Source organism: Cotesia typhae, unplaced genomic scaffold (assembly GCF_013202065.1).
Source record: "Cotesia typhae breed Kobodo isofemale line unplaced genomic scaffold, CoteBio_Ctyphae scaffold_70, whole genome shotgun sequence".
NCBI lineage: Eukaryota > Metazoa > Arthropoda > Insecta > Hymenoptera > Braconidae > Cotesia > Cotesia typhae.
In genome coordinates this window covers 2124514-2145105 of record NW_027423780.1, presented here as the reverse complement: position 1 = coordinate 2145105, position 20592 = coordinate 2124514, and the positions used below count along the sequence as shown (strand labels likewise).

At 31.9% G+C, this 20592-nt stretch overlaps 1 protein-coding gene and 1 pseudogene across 1 annotated transcript; both read right to left on the bottom strand.

The window, feature by feature from the left end:
• Window positions 1-7420: 7420 nt before the first annotated feature.
• Window positions 7421-15385, bottom strand: LOC141537185 (uncharacterized). The gene is made up of 3 exons (XM_074258030.1): window positions 15335-15385; window positions 9796-9934; window positions 7421-9708 (listed from the first exon to the last, which is right to left on the bottom strand). Exons 1-3 carry the CDS (start codon window positions 15383-15385, stop codon window positions 9434-9436), a joined length of 465 nt encoding a protein of 154 aa, XP_074114131.1. The 3' UTR covers window positions 7421-9433.
• Window positions 15386-17719: 2334 nt separating this feature from the next.
• Window positions 17720-19951, bottom strand: LOC141537184 (uncharacterized; annotated as a pseudogene).
• Window positions 19952-20592: the final 641 nt, after the last annotated feature.

The following is a 20592-nucleotide window of genomic DNA, read 5'->3' as shown; positions in this document are numbered from 1 at the left end:
CCCATTGTGGATTCAACGTGGTTTTTCCGTGGTTTTTCCGTGGATCCACCGTGGATCCACCGTGATTTTTCCGTGGTTTTACCGTGGTTTGACGCGAGATCTTGACATGAATTTTTCAGTTGAAATAGCGAAAAATTAAGACGTTTCTAAAAATCTAACTCGAGTATTTGAAATTTGGGTAAGTTAAATTACTTTTTAGTTATATATACACCAATAGAAGGATTTGTTCACATTTAATAAGCTTTATTAACTCTTAATAAATGATTTTTTAACATCATAGGATTTAATAAATATTTATTAACAGTTAACAAATATTTATTTATCATAAAAAGCAAAAATAGCCATTTTCTTTTGATACTTTATAAAATCCTATAGCTGAGATACATGCTAATAATTCAATTTACTAAATAAATAACGTTTTTAATATTTAAAAATATAAAAGATAATTATGAGCTCTGATAGAATTAGGTATTTTACAATAAACGTTACTATAATGTAATATAATTAATCCAAATAATTTATACAGGGTGTCTCTGAAGTGGCGGGAGTAATTGTTGGGGTCGATAGAGAAAAAAATACTGAATCGAAAGTTCCTGAGCCAAAAATTTTTTTGGGCCATAGAATTTGAGTTATGAATTAAAAACGATAGCCAATCAGAAGCGCGCTATTCGAGAAATGAAAATGAGCGGGGAAGTAGAGGAGACGCGAGAGTGAGATGCTGCAATAGCAGCTTACTCGCTCACACAAAGCCGAGCATGAGAGGGGATTGTGACGCTATGAGCCGAGTACGTAAGTGTGAATGAGTGGATGTATGAGGTCGCAAGCGGACGGCTTAATGTATGAGTGTGTGTCCGTGTATCGCAGCATTATTGGAGGCGTTGTAACGCTGAATTAAAGCTAACCGGGTACTCTAAGACAGAGGAAAAATTTTTATTTTTATTTTTATTCGAAAAAATTTAATAAAAAAATAAAAAGGCCCAAGATTTAACCAGACCCACAGAAACGGAGAGTAAATTTTTAATTCTCATTTATTTTGCTGGGGATTATTTTCAAATACAAAAAAAAAAAAAAGGCTAAGATTCAACTGGAATCTTAATTGCTTAATAAAAGGAGTAAAGTGTAATGATGTGAATGCAAACTAATAACATTAAAGTAAAGTTATCCTTGAACTGCCGAAACACCTGTAGATTTTTTTGAAATGATTTCTTTGCTAAGAAAAAGGGAAACTAAAATATCAAAATTACTAAAACGTGAATGCCATTTCTTTTTCATATTTTCTTCGACATTTTACCTGTCAGTGAATAAAAAGAATATTTAAATTGAAATATCAAAATTATAAGGACTTGAATTCAATGTTTTGTTAATTTATCATTTGACATTTTACCTATCAATTAAGTGATAAATAATTTAAATTAAAATATCAAAATTATCAGGGCTTGGGTGCGATTACTACTTAATTTGATACTTGGGATTTTACCCGTCAATTCATTAGAAATTTATTTCAATTATAAGATCAAAATTATGAGAACATGAGTGCGATTTATTTTTAATTTATTATTCAGGATTTTAACAGTCAATTGATTGATAAACAACTTTAATTAAAATATCAAAATTATCAGGACCTGAGTTCAATTTTTTTTTAATTTATTATTTATTTACCTGTCAATTAATTAAAAAATAATTTTTATAAAAATATCAAAATTGTTCGGACTTGAGTTCAATTTTTTTCTTAATTTATAATTTGACATTCTACCTGTTAATTCACCGATAGATAATTCTAATAAAAATATCAAAATTATTCGGACTTGAGTTCAATTTTTTCTTAATTTATAATTTGACACTCTACCTGTTAATTCACTGATAGATAATTCTAATAAAAATATCAAAATTATTCGGACTTGAGTTCAATTTTTTTCTTAATTTATAATTTGACATTCTACCTGTTAATTCACTGATAGATAATTCTATTAAAAATATCAAAATTATTCGGACTTGAGTTCAATTTTTTTTTAATTTATCATTTGACATTTCGCTTGTTGATTAAGTGATTAATAATTTTAATAATAATATCAAAATTATCAGGACTCGAGAGCGATTTTTTTTTAGTATATTTTTTTACATTTTACCTGTCAATTAACTGATAAATAATTTCAATTAAAATATCAAAATTATTCGGACTTGAGTTCAATTTTTTTTTAATTTATTAGTTGACATTTTACCTGTTAATTAACTGATAAATAATTTTAATAAAAATATCAAAATTATCAGGACTCGAGAGCGATTTTTTTTTTCAATTCCTTATTTGACATTTTACCTGTCAATTAATTAAAAAATAATTTTAATTAAAATATCAAAATTATTGGGACTTGAGTTCAATGTTTGTTTTAATTTATTTTTTGACATTTTACCTGACGATTAATTGAAAAATTATTTTACAGAATAATTCCCAGCAAAATAAATGAGAAATGAAAGTTTTCCATCCGTTTGGTTGGGTCCGGTTGAGTCTTGGGCAATTCCTTCTGTTTTCAAAAATTATTCCGAGCATAAGAAATAAGTAATAAAAATTTTCTATCTGTTCGTTTTGGTCCGGTTGAGTCTGGGGCCTATTTTCTTTTTTGAAATAATTTTGTCAATTAATAATTGATAATAAATTTTTTCAATCAGTTTTTTATCGTCTTGTCAAGATTAGGCTGATTTTTGTTCAATAAATTTTTGTTTGTTATTGAAAAGAGAAAATAAATTTTTTTGCATTCTTCTATTCTTGGCTCTGGTCGAGTCTTGGGCATTTTTTCGTTTTTAAAAATAATTCCTAGCAAAATGAATGGGAAATAAAAGTTTTCGATCCGTTTGTTTGGGTCCGATTGAGTCTGGGGCCTATTAATTTTTTTTTAAGAATAATGTTGTTAATTAATAATTGATAATAAAATTTTTCAATCAGTTATTCGAAGTCTGTTTGAGATTGGGCCTTTCTTTTCAAGGAAAATTAATCTTGGTGATCAAGTAATAAAAAATTTTCTATCCGTTTATTTGGGTCCTGCTGCGTCTTGGGTCTATTTTTTTTTCTTAATAATTTAGTTAATTAATATTTAGAAATAAAATTTTTCGATTTATCTTTTTCGGGTCCGGTCGAGTCTTGGGCAATTTTTTTGTTTCGAAAAATAATTCCCAACAAAAAAACAGGAATAAAAGTTTTCTTTCCGTTTGTTTGGGTCCAGTTAAGTCTGGGGCCTATTTTCTTTTTTAAAAATTTTGTTGATTAAAAATTCATTATAAAACTTTTCAATTATTTTTTCTTGCTCCAGTCGAGATCAGGCCCTTTTTCAAAGGAAAATAATTTTGCTGATTAAAAATAGAAAAACAAAGATTTTCAATTTATTTTATTTCGGGTCTGGTCGAGTCTAGGGCATTTTTATCGTTTTCAAAAATAATTTCCTGCAAAATAAATAAGTAATAAAAATTATTTATCCGTTTGTTTGGGTCCAGTTGAGTCTAGGGCCTCATTTGTTTTTTTAATTAGTTTTGATGATCAACAATAAAAATAAAATTTTTGGATCATTTTTTCTGGGTCCGGTCGAAATTGAGCCTTTTATTATAAAAAAAGTTAATTATGATGATTAAAAATGAATAGTAAAATTTTTTTATTCATCTCCCTTTCGGTCTGATGGAGTCTTGGGCATTTTTTCGTTTTTAAAGATAATTTCCAGCAAATTAAGTAAGTAATAAAAATTTTCTATCCGTTTGTTTAAGTCCGGTTAAGTCTGTGGCTTATTTTCTTTTTTAAATAATATTTGATTAATAATAAAAATAAAATTTTTAATTAGTTTCTCTTAGTCTGTTTGAGATTGGGCCTTGTTTCGAAAAGAAATTAATTTGGCTGATTGAAAATGAAAACAAAATTTTTCAATTTATTTTTTTTTTTTTTTGGGTCCGGTCGAGTCTTGGGCGATTTTCTTCGTTTTTAAAATAATTCCCATCAAAATAAATAAGTAATTAAAACTATCTATCTGTTTGTTTGGGTCCGGTTGAGTCTGCGGACTATTTTTTTTTTTAAATAATTTTGTTGATTGAAAATTAATAATAAAATTTTTTAATCATTTTTTTGCTCCAGTCGAGATTGGGCCTTTTTTTAAAAGAAACAATTTTGCTGATTGAAAATAAGGAAAAATTTTTGTACTGTTATTTTTTTGGATCCGATCGAGTCTTGGGCATTTTTTCGTTTTTAAAGATAATTTCCAGCAAATTAAGTAAGTAATAAAAATTTTTATCCGTTTGTTTGGGTCCGGTTGAGACTTGGGCCCATTTATTTTTTTATAATAATTTTGTTGATTGAAAATTAATAATAAAATTTTTCAATCATTTTTTCTTGCTCCAGTCGAGATTGGGCTCTTTTTTAAAGAAAAATAATTTTGCTGATTAAAAATAAAAATAAAATTTTTTCATCCATCTCTTTTTGGATTCCAGTTGAATCTTAGCCTTTTTTTTTTTTTTGTATTTGAAAATAATCCCCAGCAAAATAAATGAGAATTAAAAATTTACTCTCCGTTTCTGTGGGTCTGGTTAAATCTTGGGCCTTTTTATTTTTTTATTAAATTTTTTCGAATAAAAATAAAAATAAAAATTTTTTCCTCTGTCTTAGAGTACCCGGTTAGCTTTAATTCAGCGTTACAACGCCTCCAATAATGCTGCGATACACGGACACACACTCATACATTAAGCCGTCCGCTTGCGACCTCATACATCCACTCATTCACACTTACGTACTCGGCTCATAGCGTCACAATCCCCTCTCATGCTCGGCTTTGTGTGAGCGAGTAAGCTGCTATTGCAGCATCTCACTCTCGCGTCTCCTCTACTTCCCCGCTCATTTTCATTTCTCGAATAGCGCGCTTCTGATTGGCTATCGTTTTTAATTCATAACTCAAATTCTATGGCCCAAAAAAATTTTTGGCTCAGGAACTTTCGATTCAGTATTTTTTTCTCTATCGACCCCAACAATTACTCCCGCCACTTCAGAGACACCCTGTATAGATAATTTTATTGTGTTACTAAATATTTGTTAATTATTAATAAATACTAATACGCTATTAATAAATATACTTTCCTCCCAAAAAAATATTTATTGAATGTTCAAACATATTTATTACAATTTTATACATTAGATAATTATCTTCGAATAAATTAATTTAGTAATAGTTAATAAATCTTTCTATCAGTGTATATTGATAATTGATAATTTACAAATTTGATAAAAAATTTTGTTCATTACGCATTGATTATGTATACCATTTGCAATACTTGTAGTTGTTACAAACTGTACTCTTCAAGTAAGTCTCGTAGGTGAGCAGGTAAAGAATTAGTCTAGCAAGTGTAAGGTCCGTGGTTCGATTTCCGCGCGTCCCGGTTTTTTTTTCTATAGAAATAATTATATCTAATTCTATATAACTATATCTAATTTTATAGGGCCATTTATATATATAATTATAATTATATATAATATTTTTGACCCGGGGAACCACAGTGGATCCACAATGGAACCATGGTGAATCCACAGTGAAACCACCATGGTGAAATGTCACGAAACCACGGAGGATTCACGGTGGATTCACGGTGGATTTATTGTAGTTTCAAGACTGCGAGGGAATGCTTTTTCATTAATTTTTAACATTTGATACATATTTGTTGAAGTATCATTCTTCCTTTTATCGTGAAGCGGATATATAGTGTATTGTGCATATTGAGAACTATCTGGATTTAATACTTGAGTAATCATAGCTTGATGTTGAGGTGTTTCACTTTTACTTTCTTGAATATCAATTTTATCAGTAGTAGGGTGGTCCTTATGTTGGGTTTTTTGAAATTTTTTTTCACGATAGTTCAAAATCGGTTCAAAATCTATAAAAAAAAAATCATGCCAAGTTATAGCTCTTAATTTTAATATTAACCCGCGCCCCCCGACGGTCAAAGTTTTAAAGGAAAATAACATGGGAAAAGTTATATTTTTACTTTGGAATTTTTTACGTCATAAACTAACCAACAAATCACATCAAAAAATATTTTTTCTAATGCAAAATTTAACGGTCTACAAAAAAGGTCTCTTATCATTTTTTGATAATTCTAACGGTTTTGAAGTTATTCGAGGTCTAAATTGAAACTATAATCTTTTTCATAGTTTTTTCTGGTCATTTAATAATTCAACAATCATAGACGGGTTATTATTCATATTAGATTACTTTTTTTACTTATGCATATAATTTTGAACTATAATTTACGTGAAAAGTATTAATCACTTAAAGAAGTGTATTATTAATATTTTAATGAATCGAAAATGTACAAACATTACCATTTTTATTTTTAATTACAGATACTTTCATGAAATTTTTTTATTAGTTTTTTTAAATGCGTCAGGAAACATTTGACGATGATCTTTAACCAATTGTAACACGTATTGCATTTGTTTTTCATCCTTAGTATAACGATTACAAAAATCTTGCACTAGTTTAACTCCTCTTTCAGCACAGTCATTCACAACCGATAGTTTTTAGCGAATCGTAATGCAGTTTTATAGTGTTCATTATGAGCCCATTCAGAAGGATGAATCTTTAAAAATTCTGTTTGTAACTCGAATCTATTGAAAAAATTGATCGATTCTGCAGTTACGAAAAAGTCAATATCATTATATAATAATTCAGTTATGCTCTTAGTTTGAAAGCGTTTAACACTACATTTTTCACTAGTATAATCCAAGTCTTCTTCCGGAATATCGTCAATCACAATTATTTCTTCTTCTTTACGCAGCTTAGCGACAATTTTTAATTTTGTTTCTTGTGAAACTTCCTCATCAAAAATAGCCATGATTGCTAATTCTGGTGATAAATACCACAAGTGATTCATAAATCTACTAATTGCCACAGTAGCAAGATTACTGTTGATTGCCTTAAAGTTGTTGAGTTCTTTTATAAACTGTAGATCATGGTACGGAACTTTGACACTATTTGACGACGAAAACCAAGCTTTAACATAAACCATTGTCACAAAAACACATATTTGCCGTAGTTTATTATCGTCACCTTTTTTCAATGACAATTGCTCCCGAAGCATGTACATTTTCAATATATAAATAGCTTTTGCCATCCATCGTGCATGGTGACAAGCTCCTGGCTTACGAAAACTAAATTTTTCGGGGATGACACCGATAAAAACTAAAGTAAGCTCTAATAACTCTTTGTAATCATCACGAGGCAGTTGTGATGCAAGAGTTTCAGTCGCAAAAGTTCTAATAGATTCAATTTTTTCATTTGTCAAGATATTATCATTTTTCGGATCATCTAAACCTGTTTAGTAACTGAGTTTATTTAAATCTCCCCATTGCTTTTGGAATCGGATAAAAAGTGGAACATTAGGACCAACAATATTTGGAAAAACAGCTTCGAAGACATATCTTAGGACTATTTCAAATATATGATGCCTACATGGAAGATACAACAAATCTCTTTCTAACAATTTTTCCAGTAATGCAGCAGCACCATTACGAAGGCCTAAATTTGAAGGAGTAGTGTCACAGCATATTGCTTTTACAGATATGTCGAATCCCCAGTCACATAATGTCTTATGAACTACAGAAGCTTGTGCCATTCCAGTTCCATCTTCACTCGTTGGTACACCTAACATAATTTCTTTACTTTCTGAAGTAATTATTACAGGCAATCGATGAACAGTTTCTGTATTTAACAAATTAGGTAATAATTTTCCATCTCAATGTACAACAATAGATGATAAGTCTTGGAAATAATAGATAAGTCTTGGAAATGTTTTTTTATTTCTATTGATTTTGACTCTCGCATAGTTAGCCGACATCGGCGAATAGATGATCGATTGACAATAATGGAATTAATATCCACTTCTAATAATTTTAAATCGATAAGCGTGTAACCATGGGTATAGCCCAGGTCCAGTTAGCTGCCCCTTTCCTCTTTAGAAAGGGCGCCACTGGGATTTTAGACACGGTGTCCCAGAAACCGGAGGAGCATGAGAAGGAAAGGACAGGGTCGTGAGAAGTCCGAGAAAGGCTGCGAATAAAACTGAGAGAAATTATTAGAAAAATATAAATGATTTATTCAATTTAAATTTCAAACTTAACAAATTTCCTTATAAACTAACTTAAATGTGAGAACCTCTCACCTACGCTAAATGGCCCTGGCCAATTTATCTTATCCCTGAATAACTGCTTCTCCGACCTCGTCACTCCGACGGAATCTTAATTCTAAATTTTCCTCGTCAACCTGACGGCATATCAATTAAACCAAATTTCACGTCAACCTGACAGATTCTCAATTAAAACCTAATTTTACGTCAATCTGACGGATTCCTTACTCTATCATTTTCCTTACTTATCTACTACCTCGTCCACCGGACGCTAACTCAAATTCTCTAACTTTTATTCAATGTGCTAATTCTCTCAATTTTAATTCCAATTAACAATTAAATTTTCCTAACAATTCTCAATACAAAATTTATCAATCTCACAAAATTTAACACTTGTCGGTTTTCTAAATTATTCATTTCTTAATTCCAAAATTCTATCAAAATTTTTCAATTAAATTTCACTAAATATCTTTTGACAATTTTCCTTTAATAATTTACTTATTCCCAAATTTCATCAAACTACATAATTAACGTTGTTTCCTTAAATTTAGCCAAACGGCCTTAATTTATATTTCCATAATTTCCAAGAATTTAACACACAACTATAAATGACCTTTATTCTGAACTACGCACTTTTCCGAATTTACCAAATTTTCTAAACTAATTGTTAACTAATTTTGAATATTTATAACAAAAAGACCGAATTTATTTTAATTAATTTCTTGATAACAGTTATTGGATAATTATTCTTAATTCTATTTTCTTAATTTCTAAATGACCTTGGCAAACTTAACCCGATTGGAATTTGAAAATTATGTATAGACTATTCGAGACGCTTAATTTTAATTTCAGTAAAACTTATATTGGTTAATTCAGCCTAATTGAAACACAAGGGCCTAATTAACCAATTTACCTGAAGTTCCAATTATTTCAGCCAACGATGGAATTATCCCAGAGCAAGTGAAATTTAGCAAACAGCACTTCCTTCAGCTTCTCGAGTCCGTAAATTCCTTTTCTTCGTCTATTCGATCACAATTATTTCTCGTACAAATTATGTTATTTTGATGGTAAATCACTGGGCACTGCACTACCACAAGTCTCGTCCGCCAAAAGGTGCTGTTTTGGTCTTCGCCGGCTCTTTTATAAACTCTCTCTCAGGTTCTCGAATTTTCCCATTATCTCGTTCCCGCTTAGATTTTCTGGGGAACAGCGGTGGGGACTTAGCGACCCGTACGACCAGGTGACGAGTCTTACAACTAGCTACTCACGCTCAGAAGGTACGGAGTAGTCTCTACACACCGAGACAAGATAACAGTGACATAAACCCCGCGCGGGAATTTAAATTCCCTGTCACAAGCGACTGACAAATAGCTGTAGTTATAAACACAGCATCTCTGTCGCTTATTTTACAACGGTCAAAAGTAGCTACAACTCTTTCGTTGAGAATATTGTGAGTTCCTCTTATATTTCTTGATTTAAATTGGCCGGCAGTAGTTGGAATGTATACTTCTCCACTAGAGACTGATTGAGCACTTCCTTGGCTTGATAAGAGTTCAACGTTTTTGTCTACAAAAAAGGATAATGATAAGACAAAAAATATCTTCACTATAAAATAATAAAATATCAATGAGTAAGTTGATTATTATAATTTACCAAATAATGATTTTTCTTTTTCACTTTCCAATTTTCGTTTTTCGAAATCCAATTGTTTCTCTAATTTTTTAACACCAATTTCATCGTCATCGTATTTCGTCTTAATATTTGCAATAGAACCAATTCGTTCATCTGATCTCTGATTATTCAAGAATTCTTTGGAATTTTCATCAACCATTTCAAATACATTTGACGGTGCGATGTCAAATAATTTTTTTAATGAACAGGAAAATTCATTTTGTTTTTTCACAGCAACTTCACTCCGATTTCTATGTTTAAGAAGTATGCGCCACTCATCATACAGTTTTTTCAACTTATCTCGACATCTTTGCATATCTTGAACGGGAATTCGAGCTTTCTTCCAAAACACAATAATTTCATCAATCACTGCAGCAACACTATCTGTGATAGTATTATTTAAAATACGTGTATAAAGAAATAACACTTTCAAAGCTTGCAATTTCGATGGTAATTTGTTACCTACGATTTGAACGTCAACATCACCAATCAAAAAAATGTTTTGACGTAAACGTGATAACTCCATACTTAACTGATTAGTTAAATATCGGATAAATGAACTCAAAAAATTTATTTATACAATTGTGACTAGTCACAAAAATTAAGGGATATAAAAAAAATTCCAAATTTTTTGGTGATTTTCAGCGAGCTGTAACTCCGAGGAAAATGATCGCACAGAAAAAAAAAAAGCAAATTGTAGCTCCAAGTGTCTAGTTTTTAGATATGACCATGAAAATTTTTTGTCATCGTCAGGTCTGGAGAAATCCTAAGAAAACTACTGAAAAAAAATTTTTCGAAATTTTTTTTCGTCTTAAAAAAGGTCTACGGGCTTCAAAAAAATTTTTCGATTGTTTCGTTTAAAAGATCTTTTAGTAAATTTAATACCCTTTAATTTGACGTAATCAAAAAGCCTGTACGATAATTTGCCGCGGAGTTATCGTCAATCAAAGCAAAAAAGTTTTTTTGACTTTGGAAATCAATAACTCTGGAAATAATGACCGTATAGGAAATCGAAGGAGGGTTTTGAAAACTACACAATATTCTCTATAAGAAAACGTAAACCGCTGTTGAAGAAAAAATTTTTTTGAATTGAAAACTCGGACTGAAAAAAGACAAAAATTCGCATAATTAAGGATATTTGGATAACTTGGTATAACTTTGGATAAAATGGATGAACGAAGGATATCGTTAGTAATTTTTAACTTCAAAGTGTCCCCTAAAATCCCTAAGAAATTCAAAGCGCTGCGATTTTTTGTTCATAGTGCCCAGAAGCTTCAAATTCTGTGTTTTCGCAAAAATCACCATTATGAGCAATTTTGTGATTTTTATTAATTTTTCCATTGAAAAAAATTTTTTTCAAAATTCTTTATTTTTCGATCAAAGAGATTGATTTTTCAAGAAATTTGAAAAAAAAAAAAAAAAATTTTCAATTTTTTTCGAAAATTTTTTCGAAATTTTTTTATCAAAAATTTTTTTTTTAATTTTTTTTTTATCGTCTTCAGAATGCTTCACTATTGTCAAAAAAATTAACTCAATTTTTTCTGTCCGCTACAACTGCCTTAGTTTTAAATCTCATTTTAAAAATTCAATAAAAACAAATTGATATACCCCCCCGCGGAGTTCGGCTTTTCCTCACACAAAACTTGAATTTTACGTTTTCTTTTTAGCCTAAATTCCTTACGTGAATTTTATGTAAGCTTTTCTTTGATAAGCACCTTTTGATATGCCTCGTCGACATTTAGCTGCCACAGATGTGGCTCGCATTGTTACCCTCCTTCAAGAGGGCTACAGTCAGGTGGAAGTAGCAGCTTCTATGGGAGTGAGCCAGTCCGTTATCAGTCGGGCCTATGCCCGATTTAACGCGACTCAAAGTTACGATCGTCGTCCGGGTCAAGGTAGACTACGAATCACTACCGAGCGTGATGATCGAGCTATCATTCGAGAAGCTCGTCGAAACCCTACTGCGCATGCCCACACGATCGCTCATCAATTTCGCAATCGTCGACAACGTCCTCCCCAACAACACATATCGGCATCGACGGTTCGAAATCGCTTTCGAGAGCAAGGACCACGCGCTAGACGCGCAAATCGCGTGCCTATGCTCACTCCACGACATCGCCGAGCCCGATTGGCCTATGCTCATGATCATCACCATTGGGGTCGTAGACAGTGGACCAGTGTATTATGGACTGACGAATCTCGATTTTGCCTTCATGGCAGCGATAGACGATCTCTCGTTTGGCGCCGTCGTGGAGAACGAGATCGGGATGGTTTTACGAGACCAGTTACAGCTTTCAATGGTGGATCAGTCATGGTGTGGGCAGGCGTGTCCTTCAATACCAGAACGCCGTTGGTCATCGTTCGTGGGACGTTGACTGCCGATAGGTACGTCGACGAAATTCTGGAGCCACACGTCCTACCTATGCGCACACGCATGGGGGCAAGACGGTTCATTTTGATGCAGGATAATGCTCGTCCTCACACTGCAGTTCGTACGCGAACTTTTCTCCGCGCCAACAACGTAACAACGCTTAATCATCCAGCGATGAGTCCTGATTTGAACCCAATTGAGCATGTTTGGGACATGCTTGGGCGTCGATTGCGGCGAGACTATCCGCAACTGCACAATCTTCATCAGTTGACTCAAGCGTTGTTACGTTGTTGGCAAGGAATTTCGCAACGTGATATTCGACGATGCATCAACATGCAAGAGCGTTTACGAGCTGTGATTCGGAACAGAGGTGGCAATACACGGTACTGAGCAGTTACTGCCGTGCGTACAGAGGTCATTCGGCAGCTGCAAACAGACAAACACGCAGACAAAGACACACACACACACACACACACACACACACACACACACACACACACACACACACACACACACACACACACACACACACACACACACACACACACACACACACACACACACACACACACACACACACACACACACATGTGTGTGTGTGTGTGTGTGTGTGTGTGTGTGTGTGTGTGTGAGCGTAAATCCGACCGAGCAACCCCCACGTGGTATGCTTTGGGTAACGCTAATGCCGGCGGTAAAACAACAGTCGAAAAAAATTGAGAAAATTTCGAAAAAATTGAAATTTTTTTTTCAAATTTCTTGAAAAATCAATCTCTTTGATCGAAAAATAAAGAATTTTGAAAAAAAAATTTTTTCAATGGAAAAATTAATAAAAATCACAAAATTGCTCATAATGGTGATTTTTGCGAAAACACAGAATTTGAAGCTTCTGGGCACTATGAACAAAAAATCGCAGCGCTTTGAATTTCTTAGGGATTTTAGGGGACACTTTGAAGTTAAAAAATTACTAACGATATCCTTCGTTCATCCATTTTATCCAAAGTTATACCAAGTTATCCAAATATCCTTAATTATGCGAATTTTTGTCTTTTTTTCAGTCCGAGTTTTCAATTCAAAAAAAATTTTTTCTTCAACAGCGGTTTACGTTTTCTTATAGAGAATATTGTGTAGTTTTCAAAACCCTCCTTCGATTTCCTATACGGTCATTATTTCCAGAGTTATTGATTTCCAAAGTCAAAAAAACTTTTTGCTTTGATTGACGATAACTCCGCGGCAAATTATCGTACAGGCTTTTGATTACGTCAAATTAAAGGGTATTAAATTTACTAAAAGAGCTTTTAAACGAAACAATCGAAAAAATTTTTTGAAGCCCGTAGACCTTTTTAAGACGAAAAAAAATTTCGAAAAATTTTTTTTCAGTAGTTTTCTTAGGATTTCTCCAGACCTGACGATGACAAAAAATTTTCATGGTCATATCTAAAAACTAGACACTTGGAGCTACAATTTGCTTTTTTTTTTTCTGTGCGATCATTTTCCTCGGAGTTACAGCTCGCTGAAAATCACCAAAAAATTTGGAATTTTTTTTATATCCCTTAATTTTTGTGACTAGTGTATAATAAATAATTACTTAAATAACTAACAATAGAAATAAGAAATAGCAACTATTAATTAATTAAAACGAATTAGTTAATAACATTAAACAAAATATAAATGACTTAGTTAACATAAGAAAATGTGTGTGTGTATTGTGTGTGCATGTAAATGTGCTTACCTAGACGCCTATACATAGATGCACATATAGTCTATAAGTTAAAGAGAGAGAGGGACAGCGTGCCATCTGGGCCTGAAGAGGGGAGTTCAGGCGAACATCTTCGGAAAAGCCGAAAGAGAGGGTAGAATCCAAGGGAAATAGGCCGCTAATTGGTTACTGTTTTCCCCCAAAAAGTAATTTTTCAAAACCCCAAATTCGAGGCCCTGAGATCCTCGCATGAACTCCCTCTCTTCGTCTTCCAGAACTCGCCCAGTGCGGATCGCCAACTAACTTGTAAAATTCAGTGGTTGTTCACTTGAATTTAAAGTATAATTTAAAATGAAATCAGAGTTAACAGAATTTAAATAATACCAAAGTAGTTGAAGTTGTTTTAAACCAACGGCTCAATTCTGCGGACTCATTCAGGCGGAATTCAAGGTTTGAAAAATCATTTATTTAATTTAAAGGTAAAATTCTGTAACACGGCGAGTAAAATCTCGATGACGTTGAGCCAATTAATTTAGTAAAATTAATTGTATTTAAGATAAAAATTAAAATAGTTTTGTAATATTAAACCTTGTTCTTTTATATATCGAAATAAATAGTTAAATTTTAAATATTATTAAAAATCATTTCGATAATATTATCCTTAGCAAGCCTTCTGAGTCCCGGTCTAGAAGCTTCGGCTTGGACCAAAAATAAATAAGATGATAAATTACGTTAACAATTTTGGACGTAACAAAGGAGTAGTAGTTGAACAATGAATTCTGACCAGCCGCAGTAGTTGAACACTCGGAGAGCAGTAGTTGAACGAATAAAATATATAGCAATGGGCACACGAAAAATTTTCAATGTTTTATTGAAATATCAAAGGAATTATAACAAATTATTAAATAATATTAAAAATAATACTGTGAATACTTAATATGATAATTTAACAATGAGAAACATATGTATTTAAGTTTTTAATTGTATTTATTATTATTATGAACTACAAACAACACAAAAAATGAACTGTTAGCTGAATTGAAAATTATAAATATCTTATTTATTTATTATAAATATAATTTTTGTATGATAAGGACAGAACAATAATTTAAACATTTAAATCTAAATAGTTTCTTGTTTAATTTTTAAAGTTTTTTGTAGAGTTGTTAACTCGTGAAATTTTATGGATTTTTCTAATTCTTCTAGCTGGGATTCAAGTAATTTGAACTTTTTTTGCGACAAAATGTCATTATTATCTTTCAAAATTTTTTTAACAGTTTTAATCTCTGACATCAAATTTTTTTTCTCTTGCAGCAATTTTTTTTGTTTCATTGAATTGTTTTTTTACCGTTAGCTCTTTTTCTTTTAAAATTTTCTTAATGTTTCGTTTTTTCCTTTTTTTCAGACAATTCTTCTTCCCTGAGTTTTTTGGCAGTTTCTTTTTTTTTCAATACCTTCAACATATCATCTACAGTGCAGGCAATTGGAGTATTTCCATCAGACATTTTCCTTTTCTTTGTACCAGGGTAAAATTACCCTAAATCGATAAGTCACCGGATATCGATAATTATTCGAAATAGCACTGGCGCGTCTCGATCTTCGGGCCTAAGGGGAGAATAGGAGGGGGTAGTTTTGGGTTAAAGTAGGTGAGCCGTGCAGTGGAAAAGGGAGAAGTAGTGTGACCGCCAGACTGAGTGCCACGGAAATCGAGAAGGACCGATCCCCGGAGTAGTGACGAGACGAAGGAAGCCAACTATAACCAGGACTTCATCCTCAATAAGAGAGTTAGATCATCATTATATTCATCAAGGTATTAATTATTACTCTGTGAGAAAAAAGTGGACCGCGGTTTACCTAATACCCAGTTACTTCTCCTAATTAATTATTATTGGATCATTTAATCGACGATTATTTCAATAATTAATAGTTGAACATTTGCTAGTAGGATTGAGGATTTTCCTGGGGGCTTATACTCGAGAATCACTCAATCAACCTTGCGGGAAAATCTTAACAACTAAAAATTTATCAATTAATTAATTAACATCCGAAAATTTCGTTAATTTTATTGTTGTAATTTTTATAACAATTAACTTAGTAAAATTGATTAATTTTTGTTACTTGAAAATAATCGATAAACTTGTATTCGTGGAATTTTGGTCGAGCGTCAGTACATTTTTGTGTCGCAGTAAATTCCAATACCCAAGGTCAAAACTTAGCTAGCGAATGTTCTAGCAAATAAATTTGAATATTTCGACTCGTGTCGATTATTTTTTATAATTTGATAAAACGATTGAAAAATTATTAAGAATTTTATATTAGGAATTATTTACTGAAAATATTTTATATTATAAAATTATTTTATCACGTGGAAATTTAGTAAATTTTGGGATTAAGTCCGTGAATTAATTAAATTAAATTTTTACTCCAAATCGATAATTATCGGCGTGGATATTAAGTCCAAGAAATCAGTTAATTGAGTCAAAAATATCACAGTAAAAATTTAATCAGAATTAATTAATAATTTTATGTTAATAATTTTTAAACGTGATTGAGAATTTTATATTGTGATTATTTTAATTACCAAAAGTTAATTCAGGGTATTAAAACCTCTTGTTTTAAATAGTTATTGTTATATTGTTAAGACCATGACTATAAGTTACTGAGGAATTTTAATCCATCTAATGTCTCAATAGAATTAAAATTAGCAATCGGAATTTGAGAATTGTAATAGTTAGTTAGAAAGTAATTGTTAATTGAAAATTTTCGTTTTATTAAATTACTAATGATTGAATAATGAATTTATAATATTTAATTAAAATTAATTGCAGTCAATTTTATTAAAATAAAATTTATAAAGTGAAAATCAAATAGAGTAAAATCAGTAGTGTTAGTGTGAGACAAGTGTGGGTTATGTGTGAGTTGCAGAGTATCTAGGTCTACGTTTCGTCACTGGGCTGTTGTTCTGTAGTAAAGTGTGTATAAGCTGTAGGAGTATCTAGGTCTACGTTTCGTCACTGGGCTGTTACTCCTGTGAGCCGAGTCTACGATCCCGGTATATGATTCGTCTCTGTGCGGGTGATTATAGGTTTAGTTAAACGGGTAGACGCCGAAAGGGGCCCGTCACGTGTGAAGCCGAAAGGGGCACGTGTTAGAAATCGACGGGTAGACGCCGAAAGGGGCTCGTCGAGAATAAGGATAGTGTTAAGTTGTTCTGGTCAGCCGACAGTTAGGCTGTAGTTTTTAAGAAGTCCTGGTCAGCCGACAGGCTGTAGTTTTAAGTAGTCCTGGTCAGCCGACAGTTAGGCTGTAGTTTATACGTTTTAATATTGTTAAGTGTAGATAGTGTGTAAGTGATTGAATTTTGTTAAGTAGTTTTAAGTCAAGATACTGTTAAGTTTTCTTTTTATTGTTAATAAATATTGGCCAATCTTGTTAATTAATTATTTATTATTCAGCAGCACCTTCCTCCACTCTCTCTACCGTAAGATAAGATTTCTCAGCTCTGGACCGGTTCCAGGAACCGTGATTAAAAATCCTGGTGGCGCCCTAATAATTTTATTGATTGTTAGTTTTGTTTAATTATTTATCAAATTGATTAGGGGCCAACCTGAGCAGGTAAAACTGTTACATCTTCTTTTTATTAGTATTAAAGCTCGGTTTTGAGAAAGATTTTTCGAAATTTGACGTAGATTCTTCTAACGTAGATGTAGGTTTTGAAATTATCTCTGCACTTGCTGGAATAGTTTCAAAACTATTATCAGTGCACAATTTCTTTGGTTCATCCAAATTATTAGAGTGACATGATAAATCTAAAACTGAAAAAATTAGTTAGTTATTACTTAATCAAAAGCTATATTAGAAATTACAACAATACTTAGAAATTTATCAGATTCACATCCTTCAAATATATTTTTTATCTTTTCAATGAACTCAGGATCAGCACTTGCTTCAGTAGTGATTTCAGGCGTATTAATACACACAGATTGAGAATTTGATAGTAAATTAGAATTATTGTCATGCATACTTGAATTTGTATCAACAATTAACTCTATTACATTCACAAAACTAGATTCTTCGGAATTGTCTGTAAACAATTAGATTTATTAAACAAAACTATATAAAATTTTTAATTCAGTGTAGTAGCTCTATATTACCTGATTGTATCAAGTCGGGTGATGATTGATTCGGGAAAAAAACAATGTTTTGTTCAGACTCTTGTATGACTTCCATACTTAACATAGGATTTGTAAAAATATCGTGTCCAAGAGAACTGTTTTGTAATGATTCACCGTCAATCGTATTTTCAACTGCTAATATATGCTGAGAATCTATAGCTACATTTTCATTTTGTTGTGTATCTAAACTATATTCTGAAGAAATTGAATCATTAATATTCATTAAGTTAGAATTATCATATACTTCATTCGACTCTTCACTGTTACGACTATCTTGCGCACTCTCTTCACGACTGTTAATAGCTATATATATATACAAAAATTACTTATAAATATTATAACTAATATAGAAAAAATACTTAAATTATGAAATTGTACCACAAAGTTGTAATGCTTTTTTTCCACGCTTCGAAGAGTCCTTCTAGTTTAATGTAACCCGTCCAAGATGTATCTGTCTCGTTCTTTTTAAATAAATTAAGTGTATTTGGAGGAATTATCTGGTTTTCCAACATTTGTAAAAATTCCACTTGACGCTGACGATTTGAATCGATTTCTCCGATACCTTCACTATTGTTTGACGTACATGCCTCGGAACAATTTTTATTTTTGGTATTTTTGTTAAGGACATCATAATTAACAGCATTCGGATTAAATGGGTACAAGCCGGTAGCACGGAATCCACTATGAATTGTTTTACTAAAGTCAACAGCCTCGAGAACTTTCTCTAAAACTGAAGCAAACATCCACTTTTTGAAGTCGATCACATTGTTTTCAATTTTATACTTTCTGTGTTCTTTTGCATAAGAAGCTTTTAATGGCCGAAATAATGCAACATCCAGTGGCTGAATGATATGAGTTGCATTAGGATACAAAGCTATCAATTCAATCTGATTTTTTTCACAAAACTGTACCAGAGGAAGAGGGCAGTGTGAAGAATGGCCGTCAACATAAAGAACTACAGGAAATGGATGGTTGTTTTCTTTCAACCACTTGAAGAATACATTTTTTATGTAGTAGTAAAAGCTCTCCACTGACATCCAGCCACTTTCAGTATGACCGACTCCCCACCCCTTAGGAATATTATCCAAAATATGTTTTTTGGACTTTTTTTACTGTCAAATAAAATCATAGGTGGTGCCATTTGACCAGAAGCAGAAGCAGTTATCAAAGTAGTTATGCAGGCTTTGTCACTGGCACTTACTATTTGATATACTGATTTTGCTCCTTTCTTAGTAATGACAGTATTATCTTTAGGTACCATCATGAAGGCACTTTAATCAAGGTTAAATACTTGCTCAGGATCAATGAACAGTAAGTTTTTCTCCTTCAAATAATCGTGAACTGTAGAAAACCACCCGCGCAGATCAGTTTCGGTGACAGCTGCTCTGGTAGTAGTTAAATTTTGAAAAATCCTTATCGTTAACGATGGATGTCGTTGCATAAAAGCATTGTACCAATGTTTACCTGGTCGATTATTTTTGAAGGGGTTTTTTTCTTGTTCCTTACTAAATAATCTTGAATACAGTCAAATAGATGGTTTTTAGTCACCGGAAAGCCCCTGTCAGCACAGTAAATTATCCAATTCTCAATATTACTCTCTTCCTCACTGCTCAGGATAGTTGACGGACCTTTTTTGCAATCAATAGGTGTAAAACATCTCGACTTCAGCGATAGAGTACTTTTAGGTACTTCAAATCTTCTCGCAGCCTCGGAAAGAGTCATGGAATTGCCCGCTGCTTCCATAGCTTCGTACATCATTTCCGGAGTCCATGATTTTTCGGATTTCTTTAAATTTTTTTTCTACACCTTTCCACTGTTCTTAGAGACTGTTTTTGTGCCAGCAGTATTTTTTGAATTAGATTTTTCACCTGACTTTTTTGCCTGGCACTTAGGCATCTTGCTGTTATGTTAAACCACAATTAATCTAAAAAAACAAAAAAATATAATATTTAACAAATTTTCTTGTACATTTTATTAATTGTAACGGTTTATTTTTCATTAACAAATATAAATATTATTGACAATTTTTATCTTACCTATATGTTGTGAAATTTTTTTGGTTAGAAAATAATAAAAATTTATTTTGATGAAATAGTTACATTTTTACACGAAATCACTTGAAATTATTGCACTAATTGTTGATGAATCACTAATATTTTATTTTTGTATATCTTTTTTAACAAATTAATAATTAAATGAAATTATTTGTTATTTCACTAAAATAAGCTTTACGCTGTTCACTTACTGCTGCCATGAAAATAACATGGACCCAATACTGTAAGAGTTTAGCTCACTAACACTACAATAATTTACTCACATGTAAATAATATGAATGTATTTTATTAGTTAATTATTATAAGGTATTAAGTAACAATTTGTTATAAATAAATTCTTTTTGGTGTACCACAGCTCTAGCGTCTCCTATTAGTAATACTAATAATAATAAATTTAGTACTAGTCAGGTACGTTGGCGCCGCTGATGTTGGTTCCCGTGTTGGCCGATGATGGCTTCGAGGCGCATTTTAGTACCGGGCTTG